Source organism: Pollicipes pollicipes, unplaced genomic scaffold (genome assembly GCF_011947565.3).
Source record: "Pollicipes pollicipes isolate AB1234 unplaced genomic scaffold, Ppol_2.1 Scaffold_6138;HRSCAF=7277_pilon_pilon_pilon, whole genome shotgun sequence".
NCBI lineage: Eukaryota > Metazoa > Arthropoda > Thecostraca > Pollicipedomorpha > Pollicipedidae > Pollicipes > Pollicipes pollicipes.
The window spans coordinates 15,911,430-15,930,878 of record NW_023596818.1 but is presented as its reverse complement, the minus strand read 5'-3'; the positions used below and the strand labels follow the sequence as shown (position 1 = coordinate 15,930,878).

The following is a 19,449-nucleotide window of genomic DNA, read 5'->3' as shown; positions in this document are numbered from 1 at the left end:
AGCAGTTTTCCAGGACACGTCCCCCGGTGACAGACTCACACTAACGCGAGACAGCAGGCACTGCTTTAGGTACCTTGGTGAGGGACACTGGACCAAACAGTGCCGCAGCAACTCATCTTGCCGTAAGGACGGCTGCCGCGGAAAACACGACTGTCTGCTCCACACGCCAGCAGCGGTACCGCACGCGGCAGAGAAGGCCGCCCAAGTGGTGGGTGGTTGTTCTCGGTCCAAAAGTCAAACACAGAACATCAATTGGATGGAGAGAAGTAGCTGGAAGCATCTGGCTGGGGTCCCAGTCCCCGACACAAACGACCGTCCTGTGGAGCTGCTGTTCGGTGCAAACGATATGGAAGCGATGCTCCAGAAGGAAGCTCGGGCGTTCCTCTAGGACAACACGCGACGATCAGAACGCGTTTTGGATGGTGCCTAACGGGCAGCCTAAGACAGATGCTCCCAGTAAGGGCTCACGACGTGCTACACATCCGAAGAAATCGCTCAGCGGAGCACGAACCGTCAGAAATGATGGAGAGTTGATGGTCAGAAGAGACTTTCGACACCAACTTCATCTCTAAAGCGCACCATTCAGCTGAGGACCTGCATGCAGTACGGCTCCGGGAGGTGACCCTCGCTGGAGAGGTGGCTGCTACGAGACTGGGATTATCTGGCAAGCCGACATCAAGCGGCCCAATAGCTGCAGAATGACGCCACGTCGACTGGTGACCACGGAAAAGGGGCTGCTGAGGAGAGCACCAGAAAACCCATGCGCAGCGGCAGTCACAGGACCGGTGCTGGCATCTGCCTCACCATGCCGTCACTAACCAGACTAAACCGGGGTAAGCGCGAGTCGTCTTTGGCGCTGATACAAATTACGGCAAAAATCGTCAGATGAAAACCTCCCGACTGCCCCGGATTTACCACAAACCACTCCAAGTGTCATGAGGCGATTCCGACAGGATACAGTAGCCCTGAACGCCAACATAGAGAAGACGTCCCTGCAGGTGTCGGTGATAGCAGCGGACCATCCGGCGCGGAGTTTTTTTTTCTGGCGCAGTCTGGAAGACTTTCGGCTCCGAGACACCTCTCAGGTGAACCGGGTAATATTCGAGACACGCTCGTCACCAGATTCGGCCGGCTGCGTGGGTAATCAGACAGCTCAATAAAAGTGTCCGGACTCGGCGGCCGGGCTCGGTCAATGCCCTGGTGCGATGGCCGACGTCCGAGACAGCTTCTACATGGACGAACGGCGACGTCTGAGAAAGACGATGTGACTGCACTGCTAACTACTACAGAGGTGTCGGCGCTCGTCTCGAGAGGCTGGTTTTACCTCCGCAGCTAGCTAAGCGATCGAAAGGGTGCCAGACGCTACCCCGGTTGAAGAGAACGCGCCGAGTGCCGCCGACCTGTGGCGGTCGTTGCCCACGGAGAAAGTGCTGGGCCTCATGTGACAGGCCCACATAAAAAAGGCGCGCGCCAGAGTACCTTCAGCTGCTGCAGAAGAGCCAAAAATAAGCGTCCAATCCTACGCGTGGTGGGTTCAAGCTATGATCCACTTGGCCTCTCGAAAACATCTCTCGGCTCATCATCCCCGCAAAGCTCATCCCGCGAGATTTCTGGTCTGTGCATCGCGACTGGGACGCCTCTCTCGACCCTGAAGAAAATTGTAGGAGGACGGCGTGGCTTGCCCAGTCGCCACAACTATCAGCCATCAAAGAGCGGATGTGGTGTGGGATCTCGGAGGAGTTGCCAAAACTCAGAAAGAGGAAACCGATTTCGAAAAAAGCCTACCAGACCAACAGCCTACCATTTTCAACTCGAAGCTCTTGCATCTATTATCGCCTCGCTCGCTCCAAGTCGCTGAAGGGGTCTTATTGGTTTAATAACCCATAAAATATGTATGTCTAAAACACATTCGTTGCCTCTTGGCAACGTGCTCTTAAATGTTTCGAGCTATAATAAAGTACATGCATGCAGCTCTTTTTTTGCGTTGTGCTGCTTGAATCACACACGAAAGCTTATACCTTTATGCATAGGGGACGACAGACAAGTGTAGAAATTTAACATTTAGGGTGATGTGCTGGAAACCTTTGGTGTTGGGTTCATCCCTAAACCTTCGTGCTGATCGTTAATATTTGTCTGCAAATGGAGCGCAGGAAAGGATGAATAATTCTGTTGTCAAAGCTGAAAACCTTGTTCAAAAAAGTATCATCCGTTGAAACATGTCATGACGTATACGAGATAAATATGGCAGCCCGCAGGGGTAACTGCCATCAAAAACAACTGAGGTTGTAGCAACAACACACACGCATTGAAAGGCGTGCTCCTCAGTCTATTAGACGCGCCATGTCGCATGTTCAGTCCTGCATCTGCCACGACAGTCAGAAGTGTGCGAGCAACTGCATTCTGAGTCACAGCCTTCACAGACGGTGCACGCTTTTGCGCACTGCTGTGCAGGCCTGGTGGGGCCTACAGCGTGCCTTTCTGATAACGCATTCACTTTCCCCTCGATTGACAGTTTTCAGAACGCTCCATCCAAACTACGTAAAATAGATCGTCGTCTTCACTCTCGAATATTCCAGCCTCTTCCCCGTGTCTTTTTTTGCTTTCTTCCTTGGCTTTACCGTACTTCGCCTCCATCATGGACTTCCCGCGGCTAAGGTCTTCAGCGTTTTTCCTGCATTTGTGTTGTTATTGTTCTTGCTCTAAGATTCCCTTCTTAGGTGCGGCACCCTTTCGTTTTCAGTTGCCGCGGCCAGTTGAAAAAAAACGTTTGAAAAAATCGAGGGAACACAGCAGAAAAACGCATCACAATGCTGAAAACGATGTCGATAAATCAGATGCATTTAAGACAGTCAACGAATATTGCATCAAAAGAGTGACTACCGAGTTGAGTGCGCGTTGCATGAATCGGGCGAGAGACGGTAGGAAAGAGACAGCGAGCGATGTTCACCGCAGCCAACTGCGTTTCCACGATCCGTGCATTTACAAACAAATGGGCTGTCCGCGCAGGTTTTATTGCCCGAATGCCTGGTTGGATACATTTTTTAAAGACACTGGATTCACAGCACTCCTGATTTCTAATCAAACGGGAGGCAGTGCGCTTATAGCTCAATAAATCACGTCAGTGACCTGGGAGGCAAGTCGAAGTAACCCAAAAGCCCACAACGCAGTGCAATTCGTCATTCACACGGCTGACAGCATACTCTAGGCACCTGGCACATGCGTACAGAGAAGCGTACATAATTGGCAGTGATGTGCACATCAGACAAATTATATGAACCTTAAAAAATAATATCTAAAGGCAATCTGCAAGTACTTATTGCAAACAACCTTTCAGCCTCCATGGGCCAAAATGGCTGTAATTATCACTTAAACGATCCTAAATTAAGACGCTTGTAGCGATTTCTCTCCGACAAAGCATCCGTGCATAATTCAAGGGCAGTCCCCGCATCATGTACGCGCCCGCCTCAGTTCTCACTCTCTCGCGCAACCCCATTTCGAAGAGGCAAGCTTCCTGTCGCCGCCGCCAGTCAGCGCCCGCGTCGCCGGCCGCCTCACCCCTTGAAGTCAGGGCCCTTGCTACCGGCCTGGACGTACGCCTGCTGCGCATACGCCTGCGGATAGTTGCAGAACTCGCAGAAGCCGGGCTGGCCGGCGGTGCCGGGCGGCCCCTGGACGCCCGGCAGGCCGGGCCGACCCTGTTCGCCCCGCTCCCCGACGCGGCCCGGAAGGCCCACACCCGGCGGTCCGGGAGGACCTGTGAAACACGACCGCCGGTCAGTACGGAAGCCAGGACGGGCGCTGCGCGGGATGGCTGGAGTGCTTCGACGGCGGTCATCTGCCTGCAGAGGTAAGCAGCGTTTCGTGAAGACGTGAACGGTCAGGTACTGTTTTGTGGGGACGTAGTCTGGTGTCGTAAAATATGTGGGATGGCATTGTCCTGAGAGGAATAGCTCAGCATTACTGCATCCGTTATGGGTACGAGTTAAAACACAAAGCTCGACAATCGGATGTTTCTTGAAAAAGTAACATTCATCGAGCGCTATTGCGACCGTCCACGGTTTTAAGGAGGAATTTATATGCGACAGCAGTATAACGGGCGGAATAAGTGTTCGGGTTATCGTCTTCGTTTGGTATGTTACAAAGCATACAGCGTTTCCACTATCTGACTCTCCGGACGTCTTCATGTGTTATGGAGTCTCGAGAAGGATTACATAACTCCATCCGGGCTCCAGGACTTTGTGACACCTGGCGACGGCCGATGACTTACTGGCCGAGACGTCGTGTGCATACCAACACCCCAGACGAGGATGATAGTTCGAACACTTTCATTCGTGATGGCCGTCCGTCACGATCAAATATCCGCTGGGCGCGACAGCACCTGAGCACACCGCATCCCCCACCCCTCCCGCTCCACCGGCAGCACGTCATCTCTCCCTGTCAAGCCGGGCACAGACCTGGCGTGCCGCTGGGTCCCATGGGTCCCTCGATGCCGACGCCCTCCGGTCCTGGCGGGCCCTGGTCACCGCGTTCGCCGGGCGGGCCGTGCGGGCCCGGCAGGCCGCTGGCGCCGTTCAGGCCCGGCATGCCGCGGTCGCCGGGCGGGCCACGGAAGCCGCGGTCGCCCGGCGGGCCCGGGTCGCCAGGGAAACCACGCGGCCCGCGCCGCGAGCGGCCCGGCCGGCCGGCCGGCCCCTGCAGGCGCGCCGTCAGCTCCTCCAGCCTGTCGCGCAGCACGGTGGCGCAGATGTCGCGTACCTCCTCCTCCGAGAATGTGCGGCCCTGTCGGCGCCGCGGGCGCAGCGTCAGCGGTGGGGCGGAGGACTGGGCCAAGAGTGTCAGATTTGTGCGCCCTCAGACACGGACAACACGCGGCTCAGATGTGAACGCCGGAACGTGCAGGCGTGGAACAACAGAACTTATGTTCTGCGCATAACGTTGATTGCGATTGATATGTTCCATACGTCCATAAGGAAGGTTTTACGTTACAGTTCCCCGCTGACTAAGCGAGTGTGATCTAAACGATACGGTTTTGACCCGTGTCAATGCCCTGGCGAGCACGTATACCTTGAAAATAAGTACCACGCGCCATTACTGGCATAGATGCAGACGTTTTCCAGAGAACCAGCCGAGGTTTTCAACAAAGCTGTTGCGCAACATTTCCAGATCCTGCTGGTGTGCAACATTTCCGGATGGCGCTGCTGTGCACATACCGGCACGCCCGGTGTTCCGCTGGGACCGGGCGGGCCGCGCTGTCCTGCTGGTCCGGCCACGCCAGGGTAGCCCTGCTGGCCTGGCTCGCCCACCGGTCCCTTGTGGCCCATCCCGCCGGACCTGCCGTCTGCTCCCCGCTCTCCCGGCTGAGGGAGGAGTCAGCCAGGGGTCAGACCGGTCAGGCGGCAGGAACGGACACGGGGTAGTTGGGACGGGCAGGAGTCTGTCAGCGAAGGGGGCGGTCCGTTAGTACAGGTATGGGTAGACCGGCCCGAGCGGGCGCCAGATCTGGACGCCGTTTGGCCAATCCGAACTCAATCAGTAGTTTTCAGTAATTAGCAGTAATTATCTACGCAGCGTAGATAATTACTGCTAATTGCTCAAAATTACTTTCTGTGATGCCGCAGAGATGGGAAGAATAAGACGCATCTATGCCATTGTTTTAGTCTTATCTCAGATGGGCTCTCATTCCTAATACCATTGCTTTAAAAAAGATACCATGACGCTGCGTCACGGAACACGAAACTGGACGCAGTTTTTGCCACACAAACACAGTTGAACAGTCTGGACGTCTTGTAACTCTTGCAACTGTGCTTTAGCCGACACTTATGGAATGCGAGCCACCTGTTGCGTCCCCGGGCCACGCCAGGCGGCGGCGCCCGGCACCGTCTCGTAGCAACCGAACATTGATTCAGCCGAGTCGACCCATGAGCACTGAAGACCGCGAGCAAGCTGAGGACCACAGGTGAGTTGCGAGCCGTACGGCCAAGTTTCCAAAATTTATGGAGTGGCTTGTTTCAACTACGCACGTGATTGAGCAAAGACGTTGAAAATAAAGCTATCGTAAAATGCATTTGCTTCGTGGCGACGCGCAACGTCAAAATAATTCCTAGTGGAAAGCACGGTGGACAAATTGTGTCAGTACTTGAGTCTCATGTTAAAACGGGATCCGTGACAGGTGATAATTCCGCTGCCTTGTTGTACCACAAAGGCCAAGAAGGACATCTGTAACTGAAGGGGAGAAGACCTTTCAGTCACCATGGCTGCAAATGTGATACCGGCAAATGTGTCACTTGTGAGATATGATAACCCCGTGCTAGTGACAAAACACACGGAGAAGAAAACGCCTAGTGCCAAAGACAAGACAACTGCTCCAGTACCGCCCGAAGGCTTAGGACCGGTGCCCACGGCTGCCCAGGGCGCCGCGCCTAAACGGACTGGACATGGCGATTCGAAACAGGACACCGAGGAAGTGCTGAACTCTATCATTCCGCCTCGCGAATGGGAAGAGGAAGGGGGTCAGCTATGGCGGCAGCAGGTCTCTACCACCCCGGCCACTCGGTTGGACGTGCTGAACCTGCAAGAGCAGCTGGACATGAAGCTGCAGCAGCGACAGGCTAGGGAGACGGGTATCTGCCCAGTGCGGCGCGAACTGTATTCACAAGCTTTCGACGAAGTAATCCGACAGGTAAGCGCGGAAGCAATTCATAGATTGTAAAACATTAGGTGTGGATGTTGGACATGTCACCTGTCAACGTAAAGGTTGCCATTTTGCGGAAGAAAGCAGAGATTTTTGCCCGCCCTCTTTTCTGGAGCTTGCGCTCTTTAAGTATCGCTTTTTCAACACCTAAGTGCAGAAGTCTATAATTTCTCGTCCGATGTCTTTTCCCTGGTTTGCTTCTCATATGTGGAAGGAGCACCGACGTCATTGCGCAGGCGCTCTGCACCTATTTATCTAACAACAAGCCACGGCGATAAAATGTCTGCAGACGTGAAATGTCAATAAAAAGAGTAAGGCTGCTGACCCGCAGAACAACACAGTGCCTCAAACATCTTAGGCTAGGCTTTAACAGCATGAGCAAAACTGAAAAAACTATAAATTAGTGACTTTGACCAAATAATGTAAAGCGTTGCAAAACACAAAAATTAGTTGAGTTGCTAGTTAAAGCATCAAACGTGGTTCAAGTCATTCAGGGCCCTCTCAACTATAAAACAATGGCTCAACTATACAACATTGATTTACACCAACATATCTACACACGTTTAACAGCAGCCCTACAGAGGACGCGTTGAAGCAAAGAGCGAAGTGCATTAGGCACGACACAGTCACCTCACAACAACAAAGCTAATGATCTACCCGTAAGCTAGTTTCAGCAACCCCAACGAAATAAGCAGAACACCACACTTATGTTTTCTCGCTTACCAAACTGCTCCAGCTAATCGCCCTCACATGAGTGAGCCCTTGTGTGCACTCTGACCTCAAGTGATCTCAGGTGACCTCAGGTGACCTTGACCTCAGGTGACCATCAACTGCGCGGAACGAGGCCTGCTACTGCTGCGGATCCGGGATGAGCTACGCATGACACTCTCCGCCTACCAGACACTCTACGAGAGTAGCTGCGCGTTCGGCATGCGCAAGGCCCTGCAGGCCGAGCAGGGCAAGGAGGAGCTGGAGGCCAGCATCGCACAGCTCGAGGTGGACAAGGAGGAGTTGCTCAGACAGGTGAGGAAAGCGAGTCAACGTTTGCGCAAAGACAGACTGTAAGATACGTACCACAATGTTTCGAGGTTATCAGCAGGAATATGCATGATTCAGGGAACTTGAAAAACAATTATTTCTGGCAGAAAGCGATTTTTTCAGAGCATTGTTATTAGAACTGTCTTGCTGTAAATTTTCATGAAAATTACTCGGACTAAGCTCGTGGCACTCGAAGGGCTAAGGAACTCTAATGAACTCGGCAGCAAACACCATGAATTTTGTGTCAAAGGTGTGTGTTGTTTTACACGAGGTGTAGTTCTCTGAATTTCCAGCAATCCGTCACGTACACAACCTCGATTTTTAGTCATGCTTACGTAAGTGCCAAGCATGAGCGCCGAGTGAGTGTGAGCGTGAGCGTGACCAGCACTGGGATGAGCGGGGTTTGACTCTGGATTTGACCCTGGGTTCAACACGCCGTTTAACTCAGGATTTGACTGGGGGTTTGACTGGGGGTTTGACTGGGGGTTTGACTCGGGGTTTGACTCGGGGTTTGGCTCGGGGTTTGACTCGCGGCAGGTCACTGAGCTGCGCGCCAAGTGTGACCAGATCGAAAAGCGGGCGCAGGAGCAGCGCCAGGCTGAGGAGCGGAAACACGCTGAGGAAATCCAGTTCCTGAAGCGCACCAACCAGCAGCTCAAGACGCAGCTAGAGGGCATCATCGCGCCCAAGAAGTAGCGGCAGGTGCGGGTGGCGCGAAGGATGACCTCTCGGCAGGATGGACAATGCGTGGAGACGCAGCCACGTGGCAGTGAAGGAGCGCTGGTCCGTTTGCGGTTGTTGGTCAACGAGACCGGATTGGCTCGCGGCGTGGGAGGTGCGGTGAGGTCACAGCTGGGTGGACCAGGCCGGTGGGTAAGGTATCAGACTAGTGAAGGCAAAGGGTTTCTACCTCGGCGGTCGGTGCAATAACAGAGCGATACTGATAGCTTGTGGGGGACATTGTGTCCTGTGAAATCCCATCATACGCGCACTATGTGGTAATAGCAAGTGAAATACAACGAAACAAGATACCTTTTTTTGATTTGATACCTCTTTACAAGATTTTTGCTGCCACTTCAGCGACCCAGTAGGAACTCATTTCCACCACCTATCTAAGTCAGCAGAGTCAGATTTCACCTAGCATATATCAAAGTACAATCACGAAATTAATGCTGCCCTTATTCTTCCGTCATTCATTCATTCACTCGTTTTCGTGTACTTTCGATGCGGGTCTTCATAATATGTGAAACGGTTACACAGACACTCAATGCACAATCATTTCCTGTTAGCCAATGCGTGCCATTTCGATCCGCTGCCACCACTGATGACCCACAATAGTAAACACGGCAGCAGCACGTACCATTCCGGGTTCGCCCGGCGGCCCGCGAGCGCCAGGCATGCCGACCGGCCTGCCCTCTGTCGACGCAGCCAGGTACTGCACCTCGCCGGGCGGGCCCGGCGGGCCGGGCGCGCCCGGCGGCCCCTTGTGGCCGGGCAGGCCGGGCAGTCCTTGCGGGCCCAGCTCACCGGGCGAACCGGTGCTGCCCTGTGGGCCCTGCAGGCCACGGGGGCCCACCGGGCCCGCCTCGCCGGCGGCGCCCTGGTCGCCCTTGAAGCCGATCCTACCGCGGCGACCAGGGCGACCCGGCGCGCCGATCTCACCCTGGGGGAGAGGCGCGTGTCACCGGGCGGAGCGTGTCACTGGGCGGCGCGTGTCACCGGGCGGAGCGTGTCACTGGGCGGCGCGTGTCACCGGGCGGAGCGTGTCACTGGGCGCCGGTGACGGAGCGCCGCTGGGGCAGGAGCAGTGCGGGTTAATGGTGATCACAACAGTCGCTTCAAGCAGCGAATGTGTTCTGCCTCATAAGATTTGAATTATGACAACACAGCCACGAAAATCGGTAATAACTGAGTGCTTGAAACGTAATGCAATACATAATTGGTATTGGAAAATTGCACACGTAGATATGGCAGAAGCCTCACAAGAGAGCGGCAGCTACCGAACTCTAGGACTTGAGTATGCTTTGGAACAAATGCATATGTTTGTCGATCTTCGCCACCTTGTCGAGCACACACAAGAAGGCCGGGTGAGGGTTTCCCAGGCGTTTTTGTCCATGACAAAAACCTATCTCTTTTGACTTGCAAACAAAACCCTCAAGTGAGAGGAAAAAAATCGTTTGAACTAAAAGGCGAAGGAGCTAGACAATAAACTATTTTGCCATACAAAGGAGACGTTTTATTATAGTATAGATCTGACTAATAGTCCGTTAACATGCGGTACAGACGCATTGCCCAGCACGCCAAAGTGAAACATAATTTTTTAGGTTTTTTCACTTTCAAACACACTGCTTGAAAGTGACAGCTTTACAATATATTACACGCAAGTGGGGTCACAACTGTTCATGATACGTATCACAGTTTCACAACAGTGTGCTATCACTTTTGAGCTTTAAGCAGAAACGGCAAAGCAAGTTAGGGAAGCGTGACGTTAAAATGTTGGAACAGGTACACGCCAAATCTGTGGTCAGTTTCGCTGGTACTGGTCGATCGAGCTGCTTACCTGAGGCAAACAAATATGAAAGCGCGATCTCAGGATAATCTGTTGCACATAACAGAGCGCATTTCTAGACGAGCGTGTGTACAAAATCAAACGAATTTCTGGGCGAGCATCTGCAAAAAATGAAAGAATTTCTGCGCGAAAATTTGCTTTAAATAGAGTGTATTTCTGGCGAGCCGTCAGAAGACGAGCTTCAGCGCGTGCTGATCCTTCTCACCGGAGTTCCGTCCTTGCCGGTGAGGCCAGGCTCACCACGCTGGCCCTTCGGCCCCGGCTCGCCCTCGGCGCCCTGGCGGCCCGGGTGGCCCTTGAGACCCTGCAGCCCTAGCGGGCCCGGCGGGCCTTGGAGGCCGGCCTCGCCACGAGGTCCCGGCTGACCGTCGAGGCCTGCCTGGCCCGTCTCGCCTCGCTCGCCGGGCAGACCGGACGGTCCGGGGGGCCCCTGCGGCCCAACGGCGCCGTCTCGGCCTGCCTCGCCTCTGTCGCCCTTCTGGCCGGGCAGGCCCACGCCGCCGGCTGGGCCCGACGGTCCCTGCGGCGGAGGCCGGTTAGTGCGGGCTGCCGCTGCTCCAGACGGATGTAAAACGACGCGGTATTGTCGTGCAGACAGCTGGGTCACGATCAAGTCAGCGTGCACAAGGCAAGTAGTTTGCCTCGCCTTATGCGTGTGCATAGATTCCAAATCATTCAGCAAACCGACCAAGGCCACCAGCACTAAACCCAGGACGGAGCGTGATTACGACACTCTTGCTCGTCACAGACCAAGCCATGCAGTTCTGGAGCTTTGCGATGAGGACATGAGGAAAAGCGATGCGGACATCGAGCGTAACGCCAAGGACATCAAACATGGCAAAAGACGCACAGGGTACGTCAGCAGTAGATCAGAGGGCGGTTTAAGATTAAGAAAGTATAGCAAAAGGCTCACATAATAACACGAACGTTGGCACGGGACATCTCGTCCCAGACACACAGCAAGTTGGCAGTGTCATTCGCGCCAGGAGGGGAGGGCAGCGGTGCACCCACCGACAGTCCGGGCGCGCCGGGCGGCCCCTGTGGTCCGAGCAGACCGGACAGACCCGGCTCGCCCTTCGCGCCCGGTCCACCGTCCAGACCGGGCGAGCCGGCGAAACCGCGCAGACCGTCCTGGCCAGGCACCCCGGACGGCCCTCGCTCACCTACCGGACCGGCGTACGAGCGCGTCACTGGGGTACCAGACCAGCGTACGAGCGCGCCACTGGGGTACCGGACCAGCGTACGAGCGCGCCACTGGGGTACCGGACCGGCGTACGGGCGCGTCACTGGGACGCCGATCGCGTGCTACCGAAGATTTTCACGTTTGCGGGCGAAGTTACGACATTCTTTTAAAAATTTGATTTCGTACGAGCCAGCCGGGTTGGAAATCCCCAAGATCGAGACCTTTGATCGGTGAAGCTGGTTCTTGAAAAGCGCCGCCAGTGTCGGATGCAGTCTAAAACGACTGAAAACGTCATTGCATCACAGTCAAGTACAAGCTCCGTCATGTTTGCTGGGTGGCGACAGCTTTACAGCCGCATCTTACCACTGCGTCGCCTAGGTCGTTTCTCTCCCTGCCACATCACACAGACCTTCTCCCCCTCTCCTCAATCGCCGTCACACCCAGCCGAGTCCTCCACAGATCCCTACCACGACTCACCCTTGTCTCCTCTGGGTCCCTGCCGGCCGACCTCTCCGGGCGGGCCCGGCGGTCCGGCGGGTCCCTCGGGGCCCGTCAGGCCTGGCGAGCCGGGCTGGCCCGGTACCCCGGCCGGTCCCGGTACCGTCTCGCCCGCCACCTGGCTACCGGGCGGACCGTACGGCCCCGGCGGCCCCTGCGCATAGCAGACAGTCAGGGGGCGGCTCGCTCCCAGTTCGTGCATCTCAAAAGTGACGTGGTATGGCTTGGGTCTGATCTCTGCCCATTGTGCCACGACCACATGCTGGGACACAGGCTGTGTTGTTTAGCAGCGACAGTCATTATGACATCTATGTGGTTCACGCCCGGCATGCTAGATTTTGTTTTCGTGTGTTCACATCAGGCGCGAGCAAGAATGCCATCGAAAGGAAGAACCTATCGCTAAAAGTGGAACTCGGGTGGGTGCGTCGGCGCGCATGGTGAGCAGTTCAACATTTCCCAGCCGCAACACGAGCTGACTAAGCAATGTCACCACGCCATACCTGCGTCACCACAAAACACGGCGTCACCGCCGTCTCAACGCGGGTGGTCACTCACGGGTAGTCCCTGCTGGCCGACAGGGCCCGGCTGACCGGGCTGGCCCTTGGAGCCTATCGCACCCGTGGTGCCGGGCCTGCCGTCCACGCCGGGTGAGCCTCTCGTCCCGGGCTCGCCGGGCGGCCCCGGACGGCCGGGCACACCGTCCTGCCCAGACACGCCCTGAGCACCAATCACCGGTCAGCGGCGGAGCCGACACAACCAATCAGCGGGGCGGACGCCGGGTGTGACAGGGACTCATTGTCAACCGTTCGTATGGTCGTAAAGGGTACAGTGCTACAGCCCTACTCGTTAATTCAACCATGAACTTGCCCCCTTATTTGAAAGCATGCGCTTGTTACGCAATGCCACTACTACAAATACCACAACGTTACCAGCACTGCATCAGTGCAGCACTAACGCGCCATCATTCTGATCATTTCCACATAATCACGCTGACGTTATTGGAAGCGTCTTTCCATTCTAAGCCGGCGCTAACATAATCGCCCCCGCGCTCCCCTCCCCACGCCTCGGGCAGCACCGCTCCTGCCGGCGCGTCGCACGCACCGGTGTGCCGCCGACGCCGGGCGGCCCCGGCGGGCCGATAGGGCCCACCACGCGGGTGATGTCGCCGGGCGGGCCCTGCGCGCCCGGCAGGCCGTCCACGCCCGGCCGGCCGTCCGTGCCGCGCAGGCCCTCCTCGCCCTTGAGGCCCCGCTGGCCGGACACGCCCTGGCGGCGGGGCGATGGGTTATACGCCGGTGAGGGCGAGGTGATGCCGTGGGTGAGGGCAAGGTCATGTCGCGGGTGAGGACGAGGTTATATCGCGGGTGAGAGCGGGGGCATGTCGCGGGTGAGAGCGAGGTCACATCACGGACGAGAGCGATGAAGGGCGGTGACAGGTCTTACGCTGTGAGCGCTACGTGAAATGGGCACACATTTGACTACGTTGTGTCAGGGCATGCGTCTAACGCAATAAGTACACATTAAGCTATGCATAGGGCATAGCGCCGCACTTAATGCTGGACAGTACGCCACATAGGGCTCGGTGCCGCTTGCTCCTGATTCCATTAAGCATGTGCAGGTGTGTCAACACATAGGCGTACGCATCACCAAGTGCGAATATCATCAGCTGATGAATCGCACAAGCAACTATGGCCGCAGAACAAGGTCAACGGCTGCTCGAGAAAGACTCTCTGCCGTTCTCCGACGGCGAGCGTAACTGAGTGATACCTGGAGGCCCCGTTCTCCCCTCGGTCCCGGCGGCCCCTGGTCGCCCCTGTCCCCCTTGGGACCTGAGCGTCCAGACTGCCCGGTCAGTCCTGGCGGCCCCTGCAGACCCTGAAATCACCGGCGGCATAGAACAGGGGTCAGCTTAGCAACTAACAAACTTCGGCGATTGATCGGAGAGGCAGGCATAGTTCGCTGGGTTAGTTGATCACGGGGCTAATTTCGTTAGTTCATTGGAAAACTCCTGGCACTCCTGGTAGATCACGAAAGCCTGGTAGATCACAAAAATGATTTATGCTTGCGAGAACGGGAGAGCAGGCTTTGAGAGCATTCAACGTTGTGCAATGGTTGGGAAACAAGTGCACATCATAGATATACATTGTCTGGTGTTAAAGACGCATAAAGAGACCCCCTACGACTGCCTCGCCACCGTGCGCACCAGACCCGCGACTGTCGACCCGACTAGACCTGACCGCCGACGGAACCAGACCCTTGGCCGTCGGCCGGACCAGGCCTGACCGCCGACGGAACCAGACCCTTGACCGTCGGCCGGACCAGGCCTGACCGCCGACGGAACCAGACCCTTGACCGTCGGCCGGACCAGGCCTGATCGCCGTCCGGAGCGGACCCGTGACCGTCGGTCGGACCAGGTCTGTGATCGTCGGCCGGACCAGACCCGTGACCGCTGACTGGACCAGGTCCGTGGCTGTCGACCGGACCAGACCCGACCATGGACACGGCCGGACACACTCACGGCTTGTCCAGTCAGGCCCGGTGGGCCCGGGGAGCCGGGGAAGCCGGGCACGCCGGGCTCGCCGATCGAGCCGATGGCGCCGCGGGGCCCGGGCGGCCCAGGTTCGCCCTGCCGGCAGAGCGACGGATGTAACGTCAGTATTCCCCCTGGCTCTCAGCTTGCGGGGACAGTCACGACGCTGCGGGATCGGTGGTTGTGGGGCGAGCGTTGTGTGTTCACCACTCACAGAATTCGAATTTGTGGTACGACTTACAGCACCAAAAGGAGAATCGACAATCAATATCGAGTTCATGTAGGTTAGCTCATTGATATAAAATATCGGACCGATACTGGAATGCACAAGCTGTCATTGCAATGCAACTGTAAATAATACAGTCGTTGGTTTTCCTGCATACCGAGCAATTCCGTAGACCTGGATGGCTCGTTACACTAGACTCTGAGGCCAGGCTTACCCTGAGGCCACTTCAGCAGGGTCTAAGGCGCACAACACACGCCTATCGCAAAAGGAAACGATCAACAGTGTCTGCTCCCTAGGTGATGTCACCCCATGCTGACTCCTAACCTTGGTGCCGTTAAAGCCGGGTGGGCCCTGAGGGCACACGGTCTCGCAGGGGGTCGGCCCAATCTGGGGCTCCGCAGGACTCTGAAATATGTAACCGCGTTAGCATGTTCGGTGAGCAGGTGCGATGAATAGCTGAGAAATTAACATAAACTGATGTCCTGATGAATACACCAAGTAAGCAGTTATTCATGGGCGGGTCAGCTACCCGGACATATAATATATATAAACTATATATATGTATATATATATATATATATATATATATATATATATACATGAAGATGGACAGTTGCTGCCTGAGGTGTGGGCACCTACACAAGCGCTACCGTTGCTACAGCGATGACGTCGCGTATGCACGAATGGTGATGAGTATGATACAGACCGGAAGCTCGCTGCACTCTTCCCTCTCTGGCCGGGTCGGGTCACAGTTCATCACCATCCACTGCAGGTCAATCTGGAAAGTCAACGACAGGTCAGTGCGTCCGCTGAGAACTCCCGATTTGCATAATAGGTGAATTGTTGCCAATAACGATTGAATGTAGCCATCGAACACATTCTTCTTAAAGACGATTTACCATAGCTTTGTACATTTCATTGCGGTTGCTTCCACGGACCTATGAAAATGGCCGCGGATAATGCTGAGAGACTTTGGCGGCGCAAAGAGGTCTGGCCGAGCGTCATTCAATTTTAAATACTGAGGATGTCTTGATTTTGAAGAATGTTGGTATATGGTGGTGTTGCCCTGGCTGCCATAGCTTAGAAATTTGTTTTGTTTGACGGATCGCTAACATGAAGGGCCTAATGTAACCAACCGGGCAAAAAGTGGTCTTCACCTACAGTCTCGCACTTCGGTATCACACCAGAATGACACGATAGGTAAACGGCACCTTCTCTGGTAACCAACGAAGACGGCAGCAAGCGTGCCGACGACTCCCACATCCCCTGCCGCGTCCGCTTCACCCACCGGCACCGTCTTCGCCGAGTTGGTGGACTTGCCGATGACGATGTCGCCATTGACGTCGATGGGCCCGACCGGCGACAGCGGGAACGAGCTGACCAGCTGGCAGTCCACGTACAGCATGACCTCCGTCCGCGACACGCCGAAGTGCAGCTTAGTGCCAGTTACGGTCGAATATCTGCAGCGAAGGAGGAAGCTTGGTTTGGACCGTCGTGAGCCCGCGCCGTGTTTGCGGGTCTCATCGAGCGTTACTCAAAATGTCAGTGGGCTGGGGAGATATGAATAAGTAGCGTTATATAACACCAAAAAACCACGATGTTGTCGGCATCGGGCTGACATGCTAGCGTATACTAGTTGCATTGCTGGAGTGTGTATTAGACTAAAACAGTTAAGCGCACACACGAAAATTGCATCCACCTCATCTAAAATTTGTTATCACAACTCAAATATTTTCTAGCTCAGCTTGGGTGCTTCGGTCAACCCGGCATCCCACCAGCGTCGCACTGTCAACGCAAGCTATGGACCGGCCGCCGCTGCCGCCAGCGCCATCAGCAGACTGCACAGCGCCTCACATTGAGCCCGGCGAAGTCGATCTGCTGCGTTCCTCCGCTGAGGTCGGGCAGCATGAACTGCACCAGCTGCTCCTGCGGGTTCAGCGTGACGGCAAACTGAGGCCGGCCGCGCAGGTCGCTGATGCGCAGCACGTCCCACGGCCGTTGGAACAGCTTGCGTGCGCGGAAGGTGGAGATGAAGCTGAACTCGGCCGGCAGGCCCAGCGGGAACACCGTCCTGGGGAGTGGCGGACGTCAGCACCGACCCGGGGAGCGGTGGAAGTCAGCACCGATCCGGGGAGCGGTGGATGTCAGCTCTGACCCGGGGAGCGGTAGACGTCAGTACCGACCCGGGGAGCGGTGGACGTCAGCGTCGACCCGGGGAGCGGTGGTTGGTGAGTGCCGATTTGGGAGCCGGTGGAAGTCAGCGCCTGCATGGGGAGCGGTGGAGGCCAGAGCCCGTGGTATTGTTGACGCATCGGATGAGAATGGATTTGGCTTGACAAGCTCAGCATTTCTGTTCGTCTGTGGGGAAGTCAGATCACCGAATAGTGGTGGAACAACCATTAGAATGGCTCACATGTGAAGGTATTGAGCCAAGCGTCAGATATGATGAAGTAAGCTATCTTAGAAGTATTGTTATACTTCTAAGTCCAAAAGAATGCTCTACAAAACACAATTTCAAATTTAGTAGATATGCTCCTCAATACGTTATTGTATGGCTACAGGTCATGAAACGTCTGTATGACACCAAGGGTGCCGCTAAACTGGCCGCGCGGAATCGCCACCCTAGCACTCGCCTGTAGTACTTCCGAAAGCCCGTGAAGTGGCCGTGGCGGTGCTGGAAGTGTTTGCCGAACAGGATAATTTGCATATGCTTGTGTGCTGGCCCTTTTCACGGTGTCATTGAATATTCATTTGTGATTTATAGTGTTAAGTTGTGTTATGGCGCCATTTTGAATTTATTCGATTACAAGTCTTATTTCTGTAATGACTAATGTCCATGCCCAACTTCTTGTATTAGGTAAAACAAAACGTGACTCGTGATTGAAACTTGCACAGCCTGCGCAACATTGACTGCGAGCCAATTGGCATTCGCTATAACCGGAAAATGTGCTCACGAACGCCAGATATGAACGACTCGACGATTTTATTCTTCTTGAACTTAAACGGCACATGGCCAATGGGATGGCAGGTTCTGAATGACGTTTCTATGGCGCCATGCACGGGTGAAAAGTCTGCAAGAAATAGTCTGCATATCTTTGCGGACGTGTAGCTCAGAAACTGGAGGGTTTTAGGTCTTACGAAGAGCAGGACAGTGAACCGTACCAAATGATCACCAAGATGGCTATTTCATTCAAAGGCCCCACAAAGATGTGGAGCATTCCCATTAGCGCCCAAGACAGAACTTGACCGTGCTCAATGCAACTCAATCGGTGTCTTCCTGTCTGATCCCTGTCACCAGGGGCCATATAGCAAGGAGCGGCAGCTGCAGCATTGGTGCCTGTTGGAGGCATCGTAGGACTTGCCCGGTGACGCCACTGAGGCCGATCAGGAGCCCAGAAGGCCTCACCTGGTGGCCATGCTGAGGTCGGCGGAGGCATCCAGACGGTAGGCCACCTGCACCCGGTTCGAGCCGCGCACTTTGCTGACGCCCGGAAACCTCTTCTCCAGCACGTCCAGCTTGAAGCGGCGGATAAAGTCGAAGGCCTGGAGGTCGTCCTCACCCGGACGATAGTCGGAGCAGGGCAGCGAGACCGATACATCGGGCAAACCTGTGAAGTGGAATGATTCTATGTACGGATACATCGGGAAAATCTGTGAGGTGGAAGTGCCTGTGCATGAGATAGAATGACTGTGTAGTCCGTGAGTGTTTGTGCAAGAAAACGAGGAAGGCCCGCGTAGGACACACAGCAGTGGTGCGGACTCAGCCGTGACAAGCGCTCAGTGCAGCGTATGTTTTGCATGCAGCCCATTAAATGATCATAGTCGTAAATGTGTAGCTCATGTAGCCATGTAGACAGTCATGTAGCCATGGACAAATGACGGGTGCATTGACATTGTGACTTGTCTTCTTGCCCTTGCACCGCGCAATATATTTACCGGTAAAGAAATACAAGAATCCGTTCGTCTCAGTGCACAGCTGTTGTCCCGGGCATTAGTAGGGGAGAGAGAGTTGATGAAGCAGGCCCCCATGACGTCACTGGGAACAGCATCCCCACCTGCACCGTAATCGGGAGAGCCAAGTCCGGGCCCTGCGCCGCCACCCGGCGCCACTCCTGGCTCTGGCCCTCTGCCCGCGGCTTGGCCTGGAGGGAGAGAAACCTGGATCAGAGGCGTACGGCGCTGACCCCCACGGGAGACACTGCGACGAAAAAACAAGCGGGATAAATGATCAGATACCGAATAAGTGCTAGACAGATAAAGATGACGCTCCGCTTCGATGACACACAAAGGTGATATTTAGCGTACAGTGTTCTAGTTATTATTCAAAAATTGAAAGAGTTGAAGGCCAGATTTGTGATATATCTGGGGATTTTAGAGACTCTCTGCTGTCTTTCGCTGGTGACGAACTATCCGTCAAAATCAATACCCACGCGTCATGCGTTGTAAGCTTGCTTTCTGTCGCGCTGCATGACAAAATCCTTACTGACATACACCCTGCTCAAAGGTCAGTTTAGAATGAGATTCCTTCGTGATGGATCTCGAAAACGCGTGGTCCATTTATTTTGCTGCGGTGGCGGCCGCCTGCTGACTGACGAATGCTGCGCCGCCGCACAGTGCGGGGCGCGCTGCATCGTCATGTACCAGGTGACATACTGCGCCGCAATGGCATACTCACACACTGTCGGCCGAAAGGTAACAGAGCGTTCACACGGAG

General features: G+C 55.1%; 2 protein-coding genes across 2 annotated transcripts in view; one reads left to right on the top strand and one right to left on the bottom strand.

The window, feature by feature from the left end:
- Window positions 1–2,995: 2,995 nt before the first annotated feature.
- The window catches only part of LOC119105727 (collagen alpha-3(IX) chain-like), a 29,739-nt gene continuing 13,285 nt past the window's right edge, over window positions 2,996–19,449 (bottom strand). Inside the window, 18 exon segments of the mRNA XM_037229212.1 lie at window positions 2,996–3,754; window positions 4,455–4,779; window positions 5,211–5,357; window positions 9,090–9,392; window positions 10,504–10,818; window positions 11,310–11,461; window positions 11,959–12,133; window positions 12,535–12,696; window positions 13,081–13,245; window positions 13,747–13,854; window positions 14,498–14,605; window positions 15,060–15,140; window positions 15,442–15,513; window positions 16,024–16,173; window positions 16,175–16,195; window positions 16,590–16,806; window positions 18,142–18,343; window positions 18,791–18,877. Coding sequence (XP_037085107.1) covers window positions 3,552–3,754; window positions 4,455–4,779; window positions 5,211–5,357; window positions 9,090–9,392; window positions 10,504–10,818; window positions 11,310–11,461; window positions 11,959–12,133; window positions 12,535–12,696; window positions 13,081–13,245; window positions 13,747–13,854; window positions 14,498–14,605; window positions 15,060–15,140; window positions 15,442–15,513; window positions 16,024–16,173; window positions 16,175–16,195; window positions 16,590–16,806; window positions 18,142–18,343; window positions 18,791–18,877 — 2,993 coding nt within the window. The 3' untranslated portion in view covers window positions 2,996–3,551.
- Window positions 6,019–8,762, top strand: Dnali1 (Putative inner dynein arm light chain, axonemal Dnali1). Its single transcript, XM_037229213.1, has 3 exons — window positions 6,019–6,679; window positions 7,511–7,714; window positions 8,267–8,762. The coding sequence occupies exons 1-3, from the start codon at window positions 6,251–6,253 to the stop codon at window positions 8,423–8,425; spliced, it is 792 nt and encodes a 263-aa protein (XP_037085108.1). The 5' UTR covers window positions 6,019–6,250; the 3' UTR covers window positions 8,426–8,762.